The sequence below is a fragment of the Oncorhynchus mykiss genome, chromosome 16 (assembly GCF_057628025.1).
Source record: "Oncorhynchus mykiss isolate SJ-2025 chromosome 16, ASM5762802v1, whole genome shotgun sequence".
Lineage (NCBI taxonomy): Eukaryota > Metazoa > Chordata > Actinopteri > Salmoniformes > Salmonidae > Oncorhynchus > Oncorhynchus mykiss.
In genome coordinates, this window is record NC_143037.1 from 65,114,886 (window position 1) to 65,140,422 (window position 25,537).

Below are 25,537 nucleotides of genomic sequence, written 5' to 3' on the forward strand. Positions count from 1 at the left end.
TTTTACACCGCTGCTACTCTCTGTTGTTATCATCTATGCATAGTCACTTTAATAACTACCTACATGTACATATTCCCTCAATAAGCCGGTGCCCCAGCACATTGACTCTGTACTGGTACCCCCCTGTATATAGTCTTGATATTGTTATTATACTGCCACTCTTTAATTACTAGTTATTTTATTTCTTATTATTTTTTTTAAACTGCATTGTTAGTATGGGCTCATAAGTAAGCATTTCACTATAAGGTTGTTTAACTATAATACCTGTTCGGCACATGTGACTAATACGATTTGATTTGATAACCTGACATTACCCAAACTACCCACAGGAGGACGAATAATTCAATATTTAATTAATCAAATTAGTATTGTATGTGAAAAAATAACAATGTTAAAATATATCACATTGCACATTTAGTGATGACAGAATGTATTTTAAACTTCACACAATGTAAAACTTTGTGAAAAAATATATATAGATAAAAATACATAGATAGGAGTGGGAAAAGAGATGCTTGTGCATTGATAAGTACACCAAAGATGGCATTAACGATAAGTAATAAAATAAAGATGGCATTAAAGATAAGTAATAAAATAAAGATGGCATTAACAATAAGTAATAAAATAAAGATTTCATTAACGATAAGTAATAAAATAAAGATGGCATTAAAGATAAGTAATAAAATAAAGATGGCATTAAAGATAAGTAATAAAATAAAGATGGCATTAACAATAAGTAATAAAATAAAGATGGCATTAAAGATAAGTAATAAAATAAAGATGACATTAACAATAAGAAATAAAATAAAGATGGCATTAACGATAAGTAATAAAATAAAGATGACATTAACAATAAGAAATAAAATAAAGATGGCATTAAAGATAAGAAATAAAATAAAGATGGCATTAAAGATAAGTAATAAAATAAAGATGACATTAACAATAAGAAATAAAATAAAGATGGCATTAACAATAAGAAATAAAATAAAGATGGCATTAAAGATAATAAATAAAATAAAGATGGCATTAACGATAAGTAATAAAATAAAGATGACATTAACAATAAGAAATAAAATAAAGATGGCATTAAAGATAAGAAATAAAATAAAGATGGCATTAAAGATAAGTAATAAAATAAAGATGACATTAACAATAAGAAATAAAATAAAGATGGCATTAACAATAAGAAATAAAATAAAGATGGCATTAACAATAAGAAATAAAATAAAGATGGCATTAAAGATAATAAATAAAATAAAGATGGCATTAAAGATAAGTAATAAAATAAAGATGACATTAACAATAAGAAATAAAATAAAGATGGCATTAACAATAAGTAATAAAATAAAGATGGCATTAAAGATAAGTAATAAAATAAAGATGGCATTAAAGATAAGTAATAAAATAAAGATGGCATTAACGATAAGTAATAAAATAAAGATGGCATTAACGATAAGAAATAAAATAAAGATGGCATTAAAGATAAGTAATAAAATAAAGATGGCATTAACGATAAGAAATAAAATAAAGATGGCATTAAAGATAATAAATAAAATAAAGATGGCATTAAAGATAAGTAATAAAATAAAGATGGCATTAACGATAAGTAATAAGACGGCCCTTCTAAAAGCCTCTTTCACACCATAGCCTGCTGAATTTGCAAGATTTTCATTTTGATTTCGGTACAAATGAAAATGTGGCACTGACTCGACCATGGATTTATGTTTCAGCATTGTCTTAATGAAGAGTTCGGTGTAAACTAGCTATGTTCGACATGCACGCACAGTTACAAGCCTGCTAGAGTTAGCAGCAGGTGGATGAGCAATATCCACCTTCGTAGTACTAATGAAGCTTGAGTACTGGTAAACCTTTTAACTGAAGCTAGTTAGCTTTAGAAAACCCTGAGTAGATCTAGCTTGCTTCATAAGATACCCCTCAGGTAAGCTATTACATAAGCTAAATAGCTAACCCATCACCACACAACAAAAACTTGTATTCTACTAAAGCCCACTAGCTATAGAAGAGATTGGTTGGTCATGTCCTGCCAGCCAGTGTCTTTAAAAGAGAAAGACAGATAAGGATAACTCACTAGTCACTGCTATAGAGGAGTGGAGGGAATGAAAACACACAGGCATGTACAGGACTCCCTGAAAAACAGTGTCAAGTGTTACTGAATGGACTATCCTGGCTAAATAAATACAATGAAATTAAATGAATGACGCAGCTCACATGGAGCTCAGTCTTAAACACAGAGATAGAGGGGTAAACTATATAGACACAGAGAAAGAAGACAAATGACAGTAGAATAAAAATAAATATATAAATAAATGCAAGGAGGCACTTACCTGCAGCCTGTTACAGTCCAGCAGCCTGATATCCGAGCTCCTGTATTCAAAGTATTCATGATGAAACGAGATGATAGGCGAACAAGGGTTTGTCTATGAGATGTTAACTAGTGTTTCAGTTCTTGTTATTGTCAGTGAGGTTGACATCAGCTACTGATACACAAGTGCACAGGAGGCACTTAGTCCTACTGCCCCTCTGGCTAGGCAAGTCCACAACAGAGAGAACAGGAGAGCGAAAAAGAAAGGAAAGAGAGAAAGATGGAGACAGTTGGGGGAGAAACGAAACTATGCTTCAAACATCTGTTTTGCTTTCTATTCACTCCGAGCGGCAGAGAGAGGACATTGTAGATAAAGAGCGCAATAGGAAAGAATCTGCAGCATAGCCTGCTTTCCCTCTCCTTCTCTCTCTATCACTCCCCCTCCCCTCCCCTGTGCTCCGCAACCAGCCATGCAGCCAACAAACGTAAGAGGATAACCTGTCCTCCAGATTATGTTCATTAGGTTGTATTAATAGCAGCAGGTTAGAGAGAGTCCTCCCCTCTGCAGTTGTATTCACACCAACACACACACACACGCCACTCGCCTCGCCAGGCCCGCCAACCAACTAGTAATCTGTTTCTGACAGTCATTGTCACAACACTTCACTAGAAGAGACAGAGGGGGAGAGAGAGAGAGAGAGAGAGAGAGAGAGAGAGAGAAAGAGCCTCTAAATGCCCCCTCAATGTTTGAGTTGTACTTCAAGTCAACAACAAACAAACGGAGGAGTGTTTGCTTTCTCAGAGAGAGAAAGCAAGAGAAAAAAGGAGGGAAAGACAGAGGAGGGGCAATAATATTCCCTAGTGGGCAGTCACTGTGTCTCTACGTGCCTGACACCCGAGTCTAGGGACAGCAGCATGACAGCGTGCACACACATGCGCACACCCCCTGATGGCTTTTTCATGTTCCGTATAGATAGAACAGAGGCTTCCAGTGTCTCCTGACCCCTCCTGTCTCGGACTCCAGTATTTATGCTGCAGTAGTTTATGTGTCGGGGGGCTAGGGTCAGTTTGTTATATCTGGAGTACTTCTCCTGTCCTATTCGGTGTCCTGTGTGAATCTAAGTGTGCGTTCTCTAATTCTCTCCTTCTCTCTTTCTCTCTCTCGGAGGACCTGAGCCCTAGGACCATGCCCCAGGACTACCTGACATGATGACTCCTTGCTGTCCCCAGTCCACCTGGCCGTGCTGCTGCTCCAGTTTCAACTGTTCTGCCTCATTATTATTCGACCATGCTGGTCATTTATGAACATTTGAACATCTTGGTCATGTTCTGTTATAATCTCCAACCGGCACAGCCAGAAGAGGACTGGCCATCCCACATATGCTCTCTCTAATTCTCTCTTTCTTTCTCTCTCTCGGAGGACCTGAGCCCTAGGACCATGCCCCAGGAATACCTGACATGATGACTCCTTGCTGTCCCCAGTCCACCTGACTGTGCTGCTGCTTCAGTTTCAACTGTTCTGCCTTATTATTATTCGACCATGCTGGTCATTTATGAACATTTGAACATCTTGGCCATGTTCTGTTATAATCTCCACCCGGCACAGCCAGAAGAGGACTGGCCATCCCACATATGCTCTCTCTAATTCTCTCTTTCTTTCTCTCTCTCGGAAGACCTGAGCCCTAGGACCATGCCCCAGGAATACCTGACATGATGACTCCTTGCTGTCCCCAGTCTACCTGACTGTGCTGCTGCTCCAGTTTCAACTGTTCTGCCTTATTATTATTCGACCATGCTGGTCATTTATGAACATTTGAACATCTTGACCATGTTCTGTTATAATCTCCACCCGGCACAGCCAGAAGAGGACTGGCCACCCCACATAGCCTGGTTCCTCTCTAGGTTTCTTCCTAGGTTTTGGCCTTTCTAGGGAGTTTTTCCTAGCCACCGTGCTTCTACACCTGCATTGCTTGCTGTTTGGGGTTTTAGGCTGGGTTTCTGTACAGCACTTTGAGATATCAGCTGATGTACGAAGGGCTATATAAATAAAATTGATTTGATTTGATTTGATTCTGGTAAGAGAAGGGGAGGGGTTTCTTCAGCAAAAATTCCTGGTATACCGAAGTTGAAAATATCTTGTGCTCCTGTTCACCCGACTTGCTAAAATGCTGACCCCACTATACACAGAGGAAATTATTGTGTGTTAATATTACAACTGGGTACGTATTGCACAAGCATAACACCAAGGCGGCAGTCAGCAAACTGTACAAGATCATTAGCCAGCAAGAATCCTCTCACCCGGAAGCAGTCTTTATTGTCGTGGGTTAAAACACATTATATATATCACCAAGATGTATGCTGCCCCACAAGAGGAAACGATGTGCTGGGCCATGTATAAACAAACATCCACGATGCGTACAAAGCCTTCCCCCGCCCACACTTCAGCCAATCAGATCATGTCTCTGTTCCTACTCCCCAACTACAAGCAGCAACTCAAAAGGGAGCCACCGACACAGAGAATAGTGAGGCACTGGACAGAGGAGGCAGACTCATTGCTGCAAGACTTTTTTGAGAATACTGATTGGAATATGTTCAAAGATTCATCCATCCAGGACTCATCCATCAACATTGAGGAATATACATCATCAGTCACAGGCGTCATTAGAAAATGTGTTGATGTTGTACCCACAATAACAATCCGGACATACCCCAACCAAAAACCCTGGATGAACGGAGATTTCCGTACAATCCTGTGAGCCCGTACTGCAGCATTCATCCTGACTCTTTGGCGTGCAACAGCGGGTGGGGAAGACGGCCTAGTACATCACTGGGACCGTGGCCCTCCAGCGGGTGGGGAAGACGGCCCAGTACATCACTGGGACCATGCTCCCACCAATCTAAGACATATATTCGAAACAGTGCCAGCATGAGGCTCGGATTAATTCCTTCAATTTTCCACTCTTCACCTCGGCATGAACAGGAACGATTCACGCTACAAAAACAACTGGCAAACGAGACTGTCTTACGTTAAACCAACTAAACTGTCCCATAGCGGTAGAGCGTACTCACCCCCTGGACATTGTGTGCTGAAGCTTGTACTTATTCTCATATGTTTCCTAATCAGCAACAATTACTGTAGTTATTCTTCAATTTGCTAGCGCAATGAGTAAATGACTGAGAAAGCGACCAAGTCCATATTATGGCAAGAAAAGCTCAAACAAGCAAAGAGAAACGACAATCTATCATTACTTTAAGACATGAAGGTCAGTCAATGCTAGGGCTAGGCGGTATACCGTATTTTACTATATACCGGTATTGATGCACGGACCGGTTTGGGTTTTTACTTCACCTTTATTAACGGTAATTGAATGTTTGGTTTGTTAAATGTGATACACCATGTGTAATGTCCATTTTTACAGTTTACTCTGCTAATTGAGTTATCCCCCTACGCTCTCTCTCTCTCCATGATGCTTTCCACACAGACCTAGTCCCGCTCAAGGAGCGCATTTGTTGTTGCTTAACCACGAGACACTTTCGTTCAGTCTGCATGGTCAATGCAGCACATGCAACAATGTTGATGACAACAATGTTGTTTCCAATTTGAATTAGTTTGTGTTTCTTACATCTGCAAACAGTTAGTTTGTATTTTCTTAGCAAGTTAAGCTAAATCGTGTTAGCCACTAATGCTAATCGCTAGAAAGCTAACTAGCTAATAAAAGCTCTGAGTCAGAGCAAATTCTATTTCCATGATTCCAAAAGTTCACCCAAGTGTTTTGATCTAAATCACAAATGCAACATTTTGTTAAAAATCAGGCCTAGTATTTTTGCCCATATCGTGGCAGTGTGGAAATGATCTCAAATGAGTGCAGGAAATGCAGAAATTGATGGAAATGCAGGAAATTATTTTCGGTTGAAGTTCAATTGAACAGTATAAACCAATCAGAATGGAGAAAGGGTTAGGGTTGCCATCCTAGGGTCACGCACTACTCATAAAGCAAATTTAGAACTATGATTTATCAAAAACATAAAATAACGGAAAAAAAAATCTGAAAAATACCATGATATGATATTTTGGCCATATTGCCCAGCCCTAGTCAATGCAGAACATTTCAAGAACTTGAACGTTTCTTCAAGTGCAGTCGCAAAAACTATAAAGTTCTATAATGGAAACTGGCTCTCATGAGGACCACCACAGGAGGATAAGTTCATTACAGTTAACTGCACCTCAGATTGCAGCCCAAATAAATGCTTCAGAGTTCAAGTAACAGACACATCACAACATCAACTGTTCAGAGGAGACTACGTGAATCAGGACTTCATGGTTGAATTGCTGCAAAGAAACCACTACTAAAGGACACCTATAATAAGAAGATACTTGATTGGGCCAAGAAACACAAGCAATGGACATTAGACTGGTGGAAATCTGTCCTTTGGTCTGATGAGTCCAAATTTGAGATTTTTGGTTCCAACCACTGTGTCTTTGTGAGACGCAGAGTAGGTGAATGGATGATCTCTGCATGTGATGGTGCTTTGCTGGTGACACTGTCTGTGATTTATTTAAAATTCAAGGCACACTTAACCAGCATGGCTACCACAGCATTCTGCAGAGATATGCCATCCCATCTGGTTTGCGTTTAGTGGGACTATAATATGTTTTCAACAGGACAATACCCAACACACCTCCAGGCTGTGTAAGGGCTATTTGATGTATTAAATACTTACTATATATCATGCAATAAAATGCAAATTAATTTCTTACAAATCATACAATGTGATTTTCTGGATTTTTGTTTTAGATTCCGTCTCTCACGGTTGAAGTGTACCTATGATAAAAATTACAGACCTCTACATGCTTTGTAAGTAGGAAAACCTGCGAAATCGGCAGTGTATCAAATACTTGTTCTCCCCACTGTATGTGTTATTTCATAGTTTTGATGTCTTCACTATTATTCTACAATGTCGAAAGTAGTACAAATAAAGAAAAACCTTGAATGAGTAGGCGTGTCCAAACTGTTGATAGAACTGTATGTGTGTAGTTTGTCTCGGCTTGGAACAGGCTTAGGCGGCCCTTGTTCAAACCAGTGCGTGTGCGCATTGCCACCTACTGTGTGCAAACTCCCTAGAAAGACATGTAGTATTCTTGAGAAAGCTTGGCGTTACCAATGGCAATTTTCCTTTCCCGGATGCCGGTACCTCGTCTTGGACTGAGGAGGAGTTGGAGAGAGACTTGGGGCTGTGGTCGGAGCATAGCATCCCAACAGCGAGATTGTGAGACCACTGGTTACATACAGGGCCCAGGTTCAGATGATGACTTAGTGTCTCTGGACGGCTCCGGGGGTTTCTCGGGTGACAAAGAGGACTTCTTTCCATGACAGCCACCTCCTCATGCTACGGGAGTAGCGGGGGAAAACCTGGTATCCAACACATTGTTCATAGAACAGGGCCGCAGGGCTGCTATTCGTTTTGAGGTGAAGTGGCCATATTCACCCCCACGGCAGAAGTCATCAAGGTTCGGTGGATGGCAAGCTAGCTGGCTACTTTGCCCCGTAGGCTAACAAGGCCGTGGCTAATGTGAATCCTACCTTCTGGAAGGCCGATATGCCTGGAAGCCCAGCTAAGTGGGCTTCCCCAGGGGTCGGCCTGCATCGCCGGTCTGCCTGGCACAAGCGCCACCCAACTTCCAGGGGATGGTCCTGAGACTGCCGCCGTGCACCTATCTCAGGGATGGGGAATGGCACGAGTTTGGGTCCTCTCTTGCCAAAAGCCCCAAACACCCATGGTGACAACAGTACCTTCAAGTGGCATGTCTAATTTGGGTACTTCACAAACATTGTTTCAACCACATTGTTTTCAGGTTTCAAGTGTGTTGTGTATTCCATGTTTGAGTTCGATTAAACATGTCCCTCCCCCACATTCAGACACAAAGTTGTCAAGAGTGGTGGAGATAAAATAAAAATTACCTATTTCTTCAAATCCACGAGGGGGCGTCATTGCCCCCTCAGATGGCGCTATACTGGAGACTCGCTGCCTGTTCCAACCAATGGCACGCATACGGAAAGGGACGGGGTTTACTCCCCATTCCAGACCCAATATCTTCAAGACATCAGACTACTGAATACTTAAACTGGACTGACCACCTGCTCTGATTCTCCGCACCTTAACACACATGCACACACCCACACAGACTTAGCCACCCACCCACCCACACACACGCCCACACAGACATACACACACACACCCACACACCCACACAGACATACACACACACACCCACACAGACATACACACACACACCCACAGACATACACACACCCACACAGACATACACACACCAACACAGACACACACACATATACAGTACATTCATGAATAGAAACATGTTTATTCTATTCTACTGAGCCATTTACTTTATGTTCCTGTTATTATTTTATTATTTCTTATTGTTGTTGCATTGTCGAAAAGGAACCTGCAAATAAGCCTTTCATTGGACAGTATATACCACGTGTATCCTGTACAACTTGAAACGTGAAACACACACACTGCATTCAGAGGCAAGTGGGGAATAAATAGCATGATGAAACGCTGTACTCTGTCTGTCAGCTGCAAGTAAGGAGTGGCCCTCAACACAAACACATGCACGCTGCCCAGTCTTAATGTAGGCAAACACTTCGCTCACACAAACCTCATGATTCCTGTTTGTTTTCTATGAAACACAAGCAAACATGGAAATGCCACAGCCAGTCCCCCATGTAAATGACTGTGTTCACAGAATCGCAATACGGAAATTGCACCTAACAACAGACCTAAGATTAGATTATCCTACCACAATTCTAACCTTAACCATTAGGGGGAATGGATACATACATGACCCTGTATCAGTGTTTATGGAAACGTCTAGGTACTCTGTCAAGGACAGCTGTAGTCAGAGAAGCAGGTGTGTCCCACTACAGTACACACTACTCACTGTTAAAGTAGCAGAGTCAAAACAAAGTCGCTATACTGGTTACTATAACGATATGTAGCATTGCTCTCTATGGTAACAGAGATCACCACAGGGGATATAATCCCAGGTGAAGCTTCTGCAATACCGCGGTTGTGTTGAGTAAATTGCCGTTGGCCTAATACCCTGATGCTATTGAGTAAATAGGGTTGATACCCTGGTGCTATTGAGTAAATAGGGTTGATACCCTGATGCTATTGAGTAAATAGTGTTGATACCCTGGTGCTATTGAGTATATAGGGTTGACACCCTGATGCTATTGAGGAAATAGGGTTGATACCCTGATGCTATTGAGTAAATAGAGTTGATACCCTGGTGCTATTGAGTAAATAGGGTTGATACCCTGATGCTATTGAGTAAATAGGGTTGATACCCTGGTGCTATTGAGTAAATAAGGTTGATACCCTGGTGCTATTGAGTAAATAGGGTTGATACCCTGGTGCTATTGAGTAAATAGGGTTGATGCCCTGGTGCTATTGAGTAAATAGGGTTGATACCCTTATGCTATTGAGTAAATAGGGATGATAACCTGGTGATATTGAGTAAATAGGGTTGATACCCTGATGCTATTGAGTACAGTGCCTTGCGAAAGTATTCGGCCCCCTTGAACTTTGCGACCTTTTGCCACATTTCAGGCTTCAAACATAAAGATATAAAACTATTTTTTTGTGAAGAATCAACAACAAGTGGGACACAATCATGAAGTGGAACGACATTTATTGGATATTTCAAACTTTTTTAACAAATCAAAAACTGAAAAATTGGGCGTGCAAAATTATTCAGCCCCCTTAAGTTAATACTTTGTAGCGCCACCTTTTGCTGTGATTACAGCTGTAAGTCGCTTGGGGTATGTCTCTATCAGTTTTGCACATCAAAAGACTGAATTTTTTTTCCATTCCTCCTTGCAAAACAGCTCGAGCTCAGTGAGGTTGGATGGAGAGCATTTGTGAACAGCAGTTTTCAGTTCTTTCCACAGATTCTCGATTGGATTCAGGTCTGGACTTTGACTTGGCCATTCTAACACCTGGATATGTTTATTTTTGAACCATTCCATTGTAGATTTTGCTTTATGTTTTAGATCATTGTCTTGTTGGAAGACAAATCTCCGTCCCAGTCTCAGGTCTTTTGCAGACTCCATCAGGTTTTCTTCCAGAATGGTCCTGTATTTGGCTCCATCCATCTTCCCATCAATTTTAACCATCTTCCCTGTCCCTGCTGAAGAAAAGCAGGCCCAAACCATGATGCTGCCACCACCATGTTTGACAGTGGGGATGGTGTGTTCAGCTGTGTTGCTTTTATGCCAAACATAACGTTTTGCATTGTTGCCAAAAAGTTAAATTTTGGTTTCATCTGACCAGAGCACCTTCTTCCACATGTTTGGTGTGTCTCCCAGGTGGCTTGTGGCAAACTTTAAACGACACTTTTTATGGATATCTTTAAGAAATGGCTTTCTTCTTGCCACTCTTCCATAAAGGCCAGATTTGTGCAATATACGACTGATTGTTGTCCTATGGAGTCTCCCACCTCAGCTGTAGATCTCTGCAGTTCATCCAGAGTGATCATGGGCCTCTTGGCTGCATCTCGATCAGTCTTCTCCTTGTATGAGCTGAAAGTTTAGAGGGACGGCCAGGTCTTGGTAGATTTGCAGTGGTCTGATACTCCTTCCATTTCAATATTATCGCTTGCACAGTGCTCCTTGGGATGTTTAAAGCTTGGGAAGCTTCCAAATCCGGCTTTACACTTCTTCACAACAGTATCTCGGACCTGCCTGGTGTGTTCCTTGATCTTCATGATGCTCTCTGCGCTTTTGACGGACCTCTGAGACTATCACAGTGCAGGTGCATTTATACGGAGACTTGATTACACACAGGTGGATTGTATTTATCATCATTAGTCATTTAGGTCAACATTGGATCATTCAGAGATCCTCACTGAACTTCTGGAGAGAGTTTGCTGCACTGAAAGTAAAGGGGCTGAATAATTTTGCACGCCCAATTTTTCAGTTTTTGATTTGTTAAAAAAGTTTGAAATATCCAATAAATGTCGTTCCACTTCATGATTGTGTCCCACTTGTTGTTGATTCTTCACAAAAAAATACAGTTTTTATATCTTTATGTTTGAAGCCTGAAATGTGGCAAAAGGTCCGAATACTTTCGCAAGGCACTGTATATATATATATATATATATATATATATATATATATATATATATACATACCTCAGCAGCACAATATTGTGTAGAGCTTTGGCAAAGTGGGTGATGTTATATTATATCCTTCCTGTTTGGTCCTGTCCGGGGGTCTCATCGGATGGGGCCACAGTGTCTTCTGACCCCTCCTGTCTCAGCCTCCAGTATTTATGCTGCAGTAGTTTATGTGTCGGGGGGCTAGGGTCAGTTTGTTATATCTGGAGTACTTCTGTCTTATCCGGTGTCCTGTGTAAATTAAAGTATGCTCTCTCTAATTCTCTCTTTCTCTCGGAGGAGGACCTGAGCCCTAGGACCATGCGTCAGGACTACCTGGCATGATGACTCCTTGCTGTCCCCAGTCCACCTGGCCTTGCTGCTGTTCCAGTTTCAACTGTTCTGCCTGCGGCTATGGAACCCTAAACTGTTCATATTTCCTCTTAAGGTGCTGTCCTGTTGCATCCTCTACAACTACTGTGATTATTATTATTTGACCCTGCTGGTCATCTATGAACGTTTGAAAATCTCGGCCATGTTCTGTTATAATCTCCACCCGGCACAGCCAGAAGAGGACTCGTCCGTCATAGCCTGGTTCCTCTCTAGGTTTCTTCCTAGGTTTTGGCCTTTCTAGGGACTTTCCTAGCCACCATGCTTCTACACCTGCATTGCTTCCTATTTGGGGTTTTAGGCTGGGTTTCTGTACAGCACTTTGAGATATTAGCTGATGTACGAGGGGCTATATAAAGAAATTTGATAGAGGACTGAGGGTCTTCCAAATATTGAAAGTGTGTAAATAGTTACCCATGTTATTTTGTAAATGTATATATTTTTCTCCCATTTTTTTTTTGGGGGGGGGGGGGGGGTGTTAGAATACCATTTTGGTATTTTGTATGTAGTTGTTTGTTTCAAAATGTATACCTTCACCAATTTGGCCACTTGGTTACATTTGGGCTACTTGTGTGGGACACCTGGGTGACTTCATGATAACTGTCATGTAGCACACTCATTTTGGAAGTTATCATTCTGAAACTTTGCACAAGTACTGTTGCCCTCTTATATTTGTCACTGAAATTGTCCCCATCATCCTATCTGAATGTTTGTATGGTCCTGTTCATTTTAAAGATGATGATACAACAATAAAAATATATATATGGTTTTTTTCATTGTATTAACTAAACCAGATCTATTGTGTTATATTCTCCTACATTCAATTCACATTTACACAAACTTCAGAGTGTTTTCTTTCAAATGATACCAAGCATATGCATATCCTTGCTTCTGGGCCAGAGCTACAGGCAGTTAGATTATGCGGTATTGTGTGTAGATTGATGATACAATTATTTTTGAAAACATTTTAGAATAAGGCTGTAGCGTAACAAACTGTGGAAAAAGTCAAGGGGTCTGAATACTCTCAGAATGCACTGTACATGTAATGTAAATACTGTATAATTTCATTCCTATGGAGAACTACTTTTCTGAGGAGTGCCAATATGGCCGACCAGTGGCTTCAAAGCCTCGCCATGGCCAAAACAAAGTATCAGCAATCCAGGGTTTATATACATCATTGGTATGAACTAGGCTAATGTAAGAACACCCTCGTGTGGTTTACAACAGGTAAAACGTCAATGATAGGGGCGTGGACTCAAATCTTCAGTGAGTAATAGCATTTCGCTACACTCGCATTAACATCTGCTAACCATGTGTATGTGACCAATAACATTTGATTTGATTTCTCTGACATTCTGTTTTTCAGAGAACATTCACTAGAGTCAAGGAAGCAATTTTGCACTGTTGAACATTATAACACAATACTGTGTTGGGCATTTCACAAATGTGATTTTTGTCAGTCAGGATATTGGACCTGTGTAACAGATAAGCATATCACTGCTGCAGATATTGGAGCGTAAATATTGATGCCATTTAAATATGTTAATAGATCTTCACGAACATTCCATTCTCTTCAGAAGCTGATATGTTGTCTCTGGTTGCAGTGACCACAAAATATCAAACATCTCATTATTACGTTTAACCTCCTCATTTAGGGTGTTACAATATCTACACATTAAGTAAACAAAAATAATAATAGGCCAATGCCATAGTGTTTATGAGCTAATATGGTCGAAAACAATTAGCACATTACAAAAGTTGAAAAGCATACCCTTATATACCTTATATTAAAGGTATTTAGGGTATTAAGGGTATTTTTTAACGGTTTGTGCCTGGATTATTTTGGGAACACATGCGCAGTGAAGTCCACCTATAGAAAACTAGCACTATTCGTTTAGTTATTAAAGGGTTATAAATGTCGGACCGCTGTCAAAAATCACCATTACGCACGACGGCAAGGCATGAAGCCTTCATGATGATGGCCTATAATGAAAGAATGAACTGAACCTTGTGCTTTCTGTATCTATATCGACAGACCATGCTTTGCTACAATGAAACTTCCTCGCTTCCATAACTGATACAGTGTACTGATGCTTTCTGAACTGACTGCACTCGCGCTTCCTTTGTAAGCATGAGGTCAGAACGTAGGTTCACGTTCACCAAGGATGCAGATTGTCACGAAAATCAACCGTCAACAAAAACAGACTGTATAGTTCACTTCTTGTCGCCACAGTCAATCCCCAAACCAAGTGAAATACCTGTTGGAATTAGACAGCGAAGAAGAATTCTCTCCGCACTCCATCTTTGAGACCCTTCCTTCTCAGCACACCGTAGACATTGCTCTTCCCGTATTTGATAGTCAGCTGTGTAGAGGGGGCTTAGACAATTGCATTCTGGGTCTAGTAGTTTCTTTGCCAACTGGCAAAAATAGATTTTCGTGAGAACAAACCCCCAAAAAGGACTCGTAGTCCCGAAGTGCCTCTCATGGCGTTCCGTCGATCTGTAACGCACCATGATGTAACGTTCATATACGGTAATATTCAACAGGGCCTTTCTCCAGCCTATAGTGGCAGGGACTCAAATGTGTCAGGGCCACGTGTTACTGGATGAGGTTATTCAATTGTTACACTTTATATATTATTATATATAGTGACACTATGTCATTGGTTCAAAAAATAAATCAACAAAATATAAAGTCATGTAACTAGGCTATATGCTATTTATGATAATAAAATGTGAACTTTTAAAATCCATTGTATCAGCTCCAATAATTGTCAGGTCATATAGGCTACCAACCATTCACACGATTAACAGCATGTATTATATATGGCAACTGTCAAACTTAGTGAACAACATTTTTATTCATTATTTGAGGGATAATAATGCACAGGTAATACAACAATTTTGAAAAATTGTAACAGACCAGATTCAGAGGTGTGGTGCCTCCCTAGTTAGGATATAGCTTCAGATATGAACAACTTCAACATAGAAAACAGGAAAAACATCATAGGTATTCTTCTCAACATAACCAATCATTTTGTATCCTCTCTATAATGGTCAATTTTCAAAACAAAGAGTCATCTGAAGCCGTTTGAGATTGTGAATGTTTGTAAGATAAAACATTAAAGGGGGGAATAGCATTTTGTGAAAAAAGGGAAGACACCTTAGCCTATGCCCAGATACAAAAGTCAAACCACACACAGTCCAGACCACTAAAAAGCTCTGGAGACAACACTCCTAATTCAAGCCTATTTCATTGGATAGTAAGTGCACTAAAAACAAACACACACACACACACGCCTCCTTGTTCACCCTCAGATATGGACAACTGAACATTCTCCATATGTGTGCCAATGTGTCCCGAAGAGCTAAATTAAATGTGCATCTTCAAGCACGTTAAACAGTGTATTTCAACACATACCATCACATTTGATGGACTTCCACTTCAACTTTTTTGTTTCATTTTTTTCTTCTTTTTTTGATTTGTCACTGAGAAAAGAAAATTCTTAAGCAAACAAACAAAGGGATAGGGTAGGTGAAATAAATTAGCCATTAAATGTGTCAATTACACGGGATATCAAAACATTAGCAAGCCAATGTGACCGCCAAAATATGGTGTATTGCTGTACTCTCTAAACAAATTGTTGCAGTTGCTGCTGTATTCTACATTAGCTCAAACTGCAAGATATGTGTTTCCCACATCATCTAGGAAGACAGGTAGTAAAGGGTCAAATCAAATATATAATAATATCCACAATGGTAAGCAGTGCTAAACTATTATATTGCAAACACCAAAGCTTGTCAGGTAAACAATAGCAGTCAATATGACATAAAAATCAAACAAATCAACAAGCAACTCATAATTGATACTGTGCCAAAACTCCACACCCAACTACTAACTGTTCTTAACATCCTCTCATAATAAAGGGTTGGAATTCATGTGTAGCCTGTAGAATGTTTCTGCAAAGCCTTTGTGAGAATGCATGTTCTATAACTGAGCTCCAGCCAAGGTGCTCATTCTCCCTGTACACAAAAGCCAGTCACTAGACGAGAGCCAAGGGCCAAGGTCTGAAGAACTGGATTTGAAAAGCGCAAGGTACCGTCAGTGCTTGTCTATCTAACCTCTGTTGTTCATCTATCAAATGTGAATATAACAATACGGGAGGTATTTAATCGTAATGCAATGTAAGGGATGTAGCCTACACCCAGTCCTTCGTGAAAGGGATAGTGAGAGATTTTTGCAATTAAGCTTGCTGATCCCATAGACTTCCAGTCATTAACAATCGCTCCAGAAACTACCTTGAACTTCCTTCAAACTGGACGCAGAGACATGAAATGGTGTCCATGAGTTCATCTGACTTGATTGCCCAAATCTATCACTATCCCTTTGAGAACTCCTATCATCCCAAAATAGACAATAATGGATTAAAGCAATGTAGGCTGACATTTACAAAATCTAATTCAATTGCAATGGTGATATTGGGCTGAATCCTAACTTGAGGAACACAAAATGTCAGCACAAGGGTTAATATTACATTATGGTATGAGTTAAGTATCTGTATTTGGACATAATGCAAAGTACAATTTTAGGACAATTTTAGGAAAAACTGTGCTGGATGAACAAGCAGACTGATTAAATTGCACCATGTAACCATTGACTTTTTACAAACTCCCCTTGCTATCATATTAACTAGATAATATACACACGTGATTATAAAATACATCTGTAGCTTTGAGAGCAAGCTATTCTGCTCTATTGATATAAATATAAATGAAAGATTTTAGGGGTTTTATTTCAATCAAATTATTTCATGTTTTGTGTGAATTCAAGTATCTACTTTAAGTAATTATTACATAGATAAAATCTTAAAATTCTCTGATTGCACATGCTAGTATTTTTCATAAATTAAAGACATTTAATTTAGACTTAATTCATTTGACAATAAAACAGTTATGACTGGTAAAACAGCCTAAATGTTTTGCATTTCTGAGGATCATTTATGGCTTTGTTAGGATTCTGAGTTAGACAGGTGGCCCTGTTAGTTTCCCATTTGTCATTGAATCTGGTTAGAATGCGGGTCACAGAGGACTAAAAGTACTTCTTTTTGGACACCACTCAGGTTCTTTTTTAGTCCTGGTTACAACCCCCCATATAGGGGGTTAAGGTTTGAGTAGGGTGAAACTGCCCCTTAGACACGGACCTATGGCCAGTTTTGTGTCTTTGCCCATAATGGTTAAGGTTAGAATTTAGGGAGGGCAGGCTGGTTCCTAGATCTGTGTCTAAGGGCAGCTTCTTCTGGAGCATTAATGTTGGGGTAAAAGATTAGCAGTGCTCTTCAAGTGCAGAAAGACACAACAGGGGAAGGAAGGGAAGGGTTAGGGTTAGTGCAAGACAAGTGTTTTTAGAAACTATATTTGCAGGATTTCTTTTTCGTTTCATAAAATATTATTTTCAAATTGACTTCAATTTTCTATAAAAAGACATATGCCGCTCCCTTTTCTGAATTATTTCATTCAAACAAGAGCAAGTAGATTTTTCCAGATCATCCTCAATTTGGACTTCAATCTCCAAAATGGTGACAACTCATTTGATTGTGCTGCAATGGTGCAACTCTGGTCAAATACTTTCCCACTGTTAGATTCAGCATTTAGTCCATCATTAGCAACAAAAGCAGTGGAAACATATATTCAACAACATTTTTTCATCTTCAAACTTTGTGGATATGCCGTTTACATTGCTTGGTGTAGATACAGATGTTAGTTTAGAAATGTTTGCGTAAACATCCTCAGTCATACTCTTGTGCCCCAAAGTATAATTACTGTCTCAAAAATGGATACAATCTCATATCATATGTAAAATAAAAAATAAATCCCACATTTCAGTGTAAATTTGAAATGAACAAAATTACTATAAATACTTGAACAGCATAAGAACAGAAGAAAGAGTTTGATTTATGCGTAACAGTGTGTACTCTGGGCCAAAAAACAATGAGTGTATTGCACTGAAGCAGACTGATGAAAAAAGCTCTCTACCTCGGCATTCAGCTGCCACAATGAAAAACTAACTGAAGACGCCAAAGTGGAAAAAAACAAAATGCAAATTTGACCTTCCTGCCTTGAAAAAACGATGGATGACGTCATTGCTTTGAGTATATAGATATATAGATATAGATATTGTATATATACACAGTACAGTATATCCATTGAAAAATCACTAGCAGTAAATTACCTCACCATGCTAATAGAATATCCTTTAAAAAATCTCTCAAGCACAACATGAATCTACAGACATGTATAGGGAATTATGCAAAATTCTATTGAAATATGACTTTTGTTTAGAAAATGCTATTTATATATTGAGTTGGATTTTAACTTTGATTACAATTAACCCCTGTTGTGAATAGCTTAACTGAAATGATGCTTAGAAATGGAATGGAGAAAAAAATGAACTGTTACATCAGCATATACCAGTAGACTCATACACCGTATACAGTATAGGGTTAAAACACAAAGATCAGAGTCAAATCAAAAGCATGAACTAATTGTTTTCATGTCTCTATGGTTATTTTTAGTTTCGTTCGCTGTCCCCCAGTCCTCGTGTCGTCCATAACGTCTCTGAGCTTACTTGCGTAATGTGGATGGCACGTCAGAGAGATAGCATCCTCTCTGGATCCTGGGTTAGTGAAAGCAGATCTACTCTGAGGGAGGGGGCACCCTCTTGGTCTTTCCCTTCCGTGTGGTAGGGGGGTTGGGCTGTCTGTTTAATGTCGGGGTCTCCAGGTTCACCCTCTCTGTCGGGGACTGGGCCTGGTGCTGGACTTGGGCCGTGTTCGGGGTGGCGGCTGAAGTTGGGTTCGGGGTGGGGGTGGAGGATGAGATTTGGGTGGAACTGAAAGCAGTCTTTGTTTGGACAGGGGTGGCCTGAGGGGGGTGCTCTTTGGGCTTGCGGCCTCTCTTCTTTCCTGTGGTGGCACCGTTCTTAACCTCCTTTTTCTCAAACTCTTTGTTTTCTGCCGGTTTGCTCTTGCTGCTGCTGGGCACCACATGGCTAGAGGCTCGGAACCAGTTCTGTACGAACGTATGATAATGTAACGTATGATAATGTAACATATGATAATGTACCATTTGATAATGTACCGTTTGATAATGTAACGTATGATAATGTAACGTATGATAATGTAACGTATGATAATGTGACGTATGATAATGCAACGTATGATAATGTAACGTATGATAATGTTACGTATGATAATGTACCATTTGATAATGTACCGTTTGATAATGTAACGTATGATAATGTAACGTATGATAATGTATCATTTGATCATGTAACGTATGATAATGTAACGTATGATAATGTAACGTACGATAATGTAACGTATGATAATGTAACGTATGATAACGTATCATTTGATCATGTAACGTATGATAATGTAACATTTGATAATGCAACGTATGATAATGTAACACATGATAATGTAACATTTGATAATGTAACATATGATAATGTAACATTCGATAAAGTAACGTATGATAATGTAACGTATGATAATGCAACGTATGATAATGCAACGTATGATAATGCAACGTATGATAATGTAACGCACGATAATGTAACATATGATAATGTAACGTATGATAATGTAACGTATGATAATGTAACGTATGATAATGAGGGAAAACGTTCTGTTACTGCATGTGTGTATGACATCCACCTGTGTTTTAAAATGTGTTTATAAATGAGTGAATGCGTTACCTGTGAGTGGGTCTGTTTCATATACTTCAAGGTGTATATCAGACCTGTGAGGGTTTATGTATGTATGTAAGTCTCACCTGTGAATGTGTCTTGCTGATGTGGTACTTGACACCACTTTCTGAGCTGAATTCCTTCTGACACAATAAGCAGGTGTACTTCCCTGCGTCGCCCCCTGCCTGAAGGATACAGAAACACACCTCAGTCAGTTGTAGGTACAAGTTGTCCCTAAACCTCATCCATTTAACTTAACCTGGTCCTGATGGTCCTACCTGGTTACAGTTGGCTAGATGAGCTTTGAGCCCAGACACACTGGAGTAAACAGCTTCACAGCTCTAGAAATAGAGAGGAACAATAACAACAGATACCAAAATAGTAAACTGTGCGTATAAAATGCTCATTTTTAGAGCCTGTAGAGATCAGAATTGATTGACAGCGCTGGAATGTGTAAAAGCAAGTGGAAAATCAAAAAAAGTGGATTAATCTGAAAGGTGTTTAATGGACAGAACATGTCGTCTAGAGGGTCTTACTCCGTTGGAGCAGCAGAGGAAACCCTTCTCTTTGACCTCGTTCTTCCAGCTCTCCAGCAGCTTGGGACTGAACTTGGGAAGGCCAGGCCGAGTGTAGTTCAACTGGGGGAGGAGGACAGACAGGGACAAGATGTTCAGTGTGTGTGTGTGTGTGTGTGTGTGTGTGTGTGTGTGTGTGTGTGTGTGTGTGTGTGTGTCTGTCTCTTACCCTCTTGCTGTCCGGTACTAGGTCATCTTTGATGCGGCGCTTGGTTCCCCAGTCCTTGGTCAGTTCATCCTCTGCTATCTCCTGCAGGTGGAACACTGCTACCTGGGCCGACCGACGTCTCACCCTACCACTGGGAGTCCTCTCAAAGTCCTCACCCAGCCCCTCTCTCTCCCCACCCCTCTCTCTCCCCTCCTCTCTCTCTTTCTCCCTACCTGCAGACAACTCTTGCCACTTCTCCTTTTCCTTCCTCTCTCTCTCCGTGTGGTTCAGCTCCCTCCTTCCCCCAAGCTGTGTCTGGGAGTCCTCTGTGCCCACCTGAAAGAGGAGGGACAGCCCAGACCAATGACAGAATTCACAGAGATTCAACCAACGACTATGGGTGTAATCTCAACAGATAAATATATAAAACGAAAACACTTCTGCTCTCTCTTACCCCTCTGCTGGCGTTAGTGTTGTTGGTATCGTTGATGTTGGTGGTGTTGGGGGTGGTGGGGGTGCGGTGTTCAGTGCGGAGGTGGTAGTCTCTGCCAGCCTTGGAGCGGTAGGTCTTCCCACAGTGCTGACACAGAAACACAGGCTTGTCCTCCTCTGACAGCTCTCTGCCACAGCGCTTCTGATGGTACTGGTACCCCATTAGACTGGAGAAATGGGCCGAGCAGCCCTGTGGGTGTGTGGGTGGGTGCACGTACGTGTGCGTGCAACATTGAAAATGGGAGAAATAGAAAATTCACATTAGACTGGAAATCAGGTTAGTGGAGCAGAGTATGGATGTGTTTAACAAACATGTCTAGGTTATATTCATCTAACTTCATATAGTGTCACTGACATAAACTAGCTTTCTCAAGAGAGGTGGACAACCATTTTTGTGGTTGAATGAGAGAAGAGTGAGTTAGAAGTGGAAGAAATAAATGAAATGCCCATGAATGGATGAAGAGAGGTTAGTGAGAATGTCTGTCTCAGCTGCCATGTCTCTTCACCTCTCTCTTCTCTGCACTCTAGTGTGAGTAATTGGTAACAGAGTGTTGATGTGTGTTTGGGCAGAATGACAAGAAAGAGAGAGGGAAGGAGGGAGAGAGCGTTAGAAGGAGATGGAGGGGTGTGCAGCAGAAATAGAAAAGAGAGAGAGAGAGAGAAAGAAAGAGGGAGAGAGCGTTAGAAGGAGATGGAGGGGTGTGCAGCAGAAATAGAAAAGAGAGAGAGAGAGAGAAAGTGGGATTATAGAGAAAAAGAAGCACATACCTCGTTAGGACACTTGATTCGTCCCATCTGTTTGAGCACTCTGCGCAGCCTCTCTCTCTCCTCCTGCCTGTCCCCCGTCTGGCCCTCGCTCCCCGAGGCCTGAAGGGGGAACAAGCACAGCGTCGCACAAGAGTCGTGTCCCCTCAAAGCACCCCCCCACCCCACCCCCCCCCCAACTAGGCCGGGAAAATGTGTTTTCCATCTCAGGCATCAGGCGGTGCCAGGATCATTAAATGGTTTCATGGCAAGGCCGTTACTCAAGACATGTTTATGACAACTGTCAAACTAATGTTTTCACCGAAGGGTTTATCAGTGCCAAAAACATGTCTGATAAAAACAGCAGCTGACAGCACAGCCAGAGAGAGGACAGGGGAGGGGACGACATATCAGGGCCGTCACAGCCAGAGAGAGGACAGGGGAGGGGACGACACATCAGGGCCGTCACAGCCAGAGAGAGGACAGGGGAGGGGACGACACATCAGGGCAGGCACAGCCAGAGAGAGGACAGGGGAGGGGACGACACATCAGGGCCGTCACAGCCAGAGAGAGGACAGGGGAGGGGACGACACATCAGGAAAGTCACAGCCAGAGAGAGGACAGGACAGGGGACGACACATCAGGAAAGTCACAGCCAGAGAGAGGACAGGGGAGGGGATGACACATCAGGGCCGTCACAGCCAGAGAGAGGACAGGGGAGGGGACGACACATCAGGGCAGTCACAGCCAGAGAGAGGACATGGGAGGGGACGACACATCAGGTCAGTCACAGCCAGAGAGAGGACAGGGGAGGGGACGACACATCAGGGCAGTCACAGCCAGAGAGAGGACAGGGGAGGAGACGACACATCAGGGCAGTCACAGCCAGAGAGAGGACAGGGGAGGGGACGACACATCAGTGCAGTCACAGCCAGAGAGAGGACAGGGGAGGGGACGACACATCAGGGCAGTCACAGCCAGAGAGAGGACAGGGGAGGGGACGACACATCAGGGCAGTCACAGCCAGAGAGAGGACAGGGGAGGGGACGACACATCAGGGCAGTCACAGCCAGAGAGAGGACAGGTTAGGGGACGACACATCAGGGCAGGCACAGCCAGAGAGAGGACAGGGGAGGGGACGACACATCAGGAAAGTCACAGCCAGAGAGAGGACAGGGGAGGGGACGACACATCAGGGCAGTCACAGCCAGAGAGAGGACAGGGCAGGGGACGACACATCAGGGCAGTCACAGCCAGAGAGAGGACAGGGGAGGGGACGACACATCAGGGCCGTCACAGCCAGAGAGAGGACAGGGGAGGGGACGACACATCAGGGCAGGCACAGCCAGAGAGAGGACAGGGGAGGGGACGACACATCAGGGCAGTCACAGCCAGAGAGAGGACAGGGGAGGGGACGACACATCAGGGCAGTCACAGCCAGAGAGAGGACAGGGGAGGGGACGACACATCAGGGCAGTCACAGCCAGAGAGAGGACAGGGGAGGGGACGACACATCAGGGCAGTCACAGCCAGAGAGAGGACAGGGGAGGGGACGAAACATCAGGGCAGGCACAGCCAGAGAGAGGACAGGGGAGGGGAAGACACATCAGGGCCGTCACAGCCAGAGAGAAGACAGGGGAGGGGACGACACATCAGGGCAGGCACAGCCAGAGAGAGGACAGGGGAGGGGACGACACATCAGGGCAGTCACAGCCAGAGAGAGGACAGGGGAGGGGACGACACATCAGGGCAGTCACAGCCAGAGAGAGGACAGGGGAGGGGACGACACATCAGGGCAGTCACAGCCAGAGAGAGGACAGGGGAGGGGACGAAACATCAGGGCAGGCACAGCCAGAGAGAGGACAGGGGAGGGGAAGACACATCAGGGCAGTCACAGCCAGAGAGAAGACAGGGGAGGGGACGACACATCAGGGCCGTCACAGCCAGAGAGAGGACAGGGGAGGGGACGACACATCAGGGCCGTCACAGCCAGAGAGAGGACAGGGGAGGGGACGACACATCAGTGAATATTTTGAGCGAACAACTCTCTGGATTAAAAATGCAACTGTGGATACACTCTCAGGTGCATCTCAATAGTCTACATTGGCTTTCTGTCCTTGTCTCTTTTCCATCATCTGTATTCCTGGTGGGCATCCTCCATTTTCTTTTCACTTATGTTTTTAGATTGGTACACTCTTAGAAAAAAATGGTTCCAAAAGGGTTCTTCGGCTGTCCCCATAGGAGAAACCTTTGAAGAACCCTTTTTGGGTTCCAGGTAGAACACATGAGGACAGCTGAAGAACCCTTTTGGAAAGAAAAATTCTAAGAGTGTACAGATGAAGGAGGGAAAGCCATTTGAGATTATTGAGACACATCCCTAGTCTGAGAGGGAAAAGAGGGGGATAAGACTGCAACTCAGAGGAATACATGTTATTCCCACACTAAAACAAAGTGAATCATGTCAGTCAGACCCTGAGGCTGGAGAACACACTCCCACCAGTCTTAGATCCACCAGGGGACACACAGAAACCCCCAGCATTTATTTGTAAAACCTTTATCAGGCATGAGTGAGAGTGAGGGGGGAGAAAGAGTGAAAGAGAAATATATATTGAAAAAGACAGAAAGAAAGAGAGTGGGAAAGAGCAAGACAGACATTTTGTGAGAGTGTGAGAGGAAGTAAGAGAGAGCGAAAGAGAAAAAGAGAGAGAAAGGGAGCACAAGAGAGAGAGAGAGAAAGAGAGAGAGGGAGCACTAGAGAGAGAGAGAGAGAGGGAGCACGAGAGAGAGCACTAGAGCGAGAGGGAGCACGAGAGAGAGAGGGCACTAGAGAGAGAGGGAGCACTAGAGAGAGAGGGAGAGAGAGGGGAGTACTAGAGAGAGAGAGAGCAATAGAGAGAGAGGGAGTACTAGAGAGAGAGAGCACTTGAGAGAGAGCACTAGAGAGAGGGAGCACTAGAGAGAGCACGAGAGAGAGAGAGAGAGAGAGAGAGAGAGAGAGAGAGAGAGAGAGAGCACTAGAGAGAGAGAGGGAGGGAGCACGAGAGAGAGTGCACTAGAGAGAGAGGGATCACGAGAGAGAGAGAGACACTAGAGAGAGAGCACTAGAGAGAGAGAGCACTAGAGAGAGAGAGAGAGAAGGAAGGAAGGAAGGAAGGAAGGAAGGAAGGAAGGAAGGAAGGAAGGAAGGAAGGAAGGAAGGAAGGAAGGAAGGAAGGAAGGAAGGAAGGAAGGAAGGAACAGCACGTCAGAAATCAGCTCAATGTAATTGAAGAATCCATAGACTCTAACCACTTCTGGGAAAATTGGAAAACACTAAACAAACAACATGAAGAATTATCTATCCGAAATGGAGATGTATGGGTAAACCACTTCTCCAATCTTTTTGGCTCTATAAGAAAGAATAAAGAGCAAAAACATATACATGATCAAATACAAATCTTAGAATCAACTATTAAAGACTACCAGAACCCACTGGATTCTCCAATTACCTTGAATGAGTTACAAGACAAAATAAAAACCCTCCAACCCAAAAAGGCATGTGGTGTTGATGGTATTCTCAATGAAATGATCAAATATACAGACAACAAATTCCAATGGGCTATATTAAAACTCTTTAACATCATCCTTAGATCTGGCATCTTCCCCAATATTTGGAACCAAGGGCTGATCACCCCAATCCACAAAAGTGGAGACAAATTTGACCCCAATAACTACCGTGGGATATGCGTCAACAGTAACCTTGGGAAAATCCTCTGCATCATCATTAACAGTAGACTCGTACACTTCCTCAATGGAAACAATGTATTGAGCAAATGTCAAATTGGCTTTTTACCAAATTACCGTACAACAGACCATGTATTCACCCTGCACACCCTAATTGACAACCAAACAAACCAAAACAAAGGCAAAGTCTTCTCATGCTTTGTTGATTTAAAAA

General features: G+C 42.2%; 2 protein-coding genes across 15 annotated transcripts in view; both read right to left on the reverse strand.

Moving 5' to 3' along the window:
• uckl1b (uridine-cytidine kinase 1-like 1b) overlaps nt 1-14,280 on the reverse strand; it is a 62,504-nt gene extending 48,224 nt beyond the window's left edge. For 3 of the 6 annotated variants that reach the window (XR_016487478.1, XM_036947520.2, XM_090203747.1), the window contains exon 1: nt 14,153-14,280. Coding sequence is in view for 4 of the 6 variants with exons in the window: in XM_036947520.2 (XP_036803415.1) it covers nt 14,153-14,196 (44 nt within the window). In the remaining 2 variants the exon portion in view is untranslated. Of the gene's footprint in view, nt 1-2,345; nt 3,150-14,152 lie in introns of those variants that run through there. The other 3 variants (XR_016487477.1, XM_036947516.2, XM_036947519.2) reach the window with 1 other exon arrangement.
• Nucleotides 14,281-14,736: 456 nt separating this feature from the next.
• The window catches only part of znf512b (zinc finger protein 512B), a 75,759-nt gene continuing 64,958 nt past the window's right edge, over nt 14,737-25,537 (reverse strand). For all 9 annotated transcript variants that reach the window (XM_036947526.2, XM_090203749.1, XM_036947527.2 and 6 more), the window contains 7 exons: nt 21,625-21,723; nt 20,819-21,046; nt 20,386-20,700; nt 20,178-20,279; nt 19,920-19,982; nt 19,728-19,826; nt 14,737-18,962 (listed from right to left, as the gene is read on the reverse strand). In XM_036947526.2, coding sequence (XP_036803421.1) covers nt 18,588-18,962; nt 19,728-19,826; nt 19,920-19,982; nt 20,178-20,279; nt 20,386-20,700; nt 20,819-21,046; nt 21,625-21,723 — 1,281 coding nt within the window. In that variant the 3' untranslated portion in view covers nt 14,737-18,587. The remainder of the gene's footprint in view (nt 18,963-19,727; nt 19,827-19,919; nt 19,983-20,177; nt 20,280-20,385; nt 20,701-20,818; nt 21,047-21,624; nt 21,724-25,537) is intronic.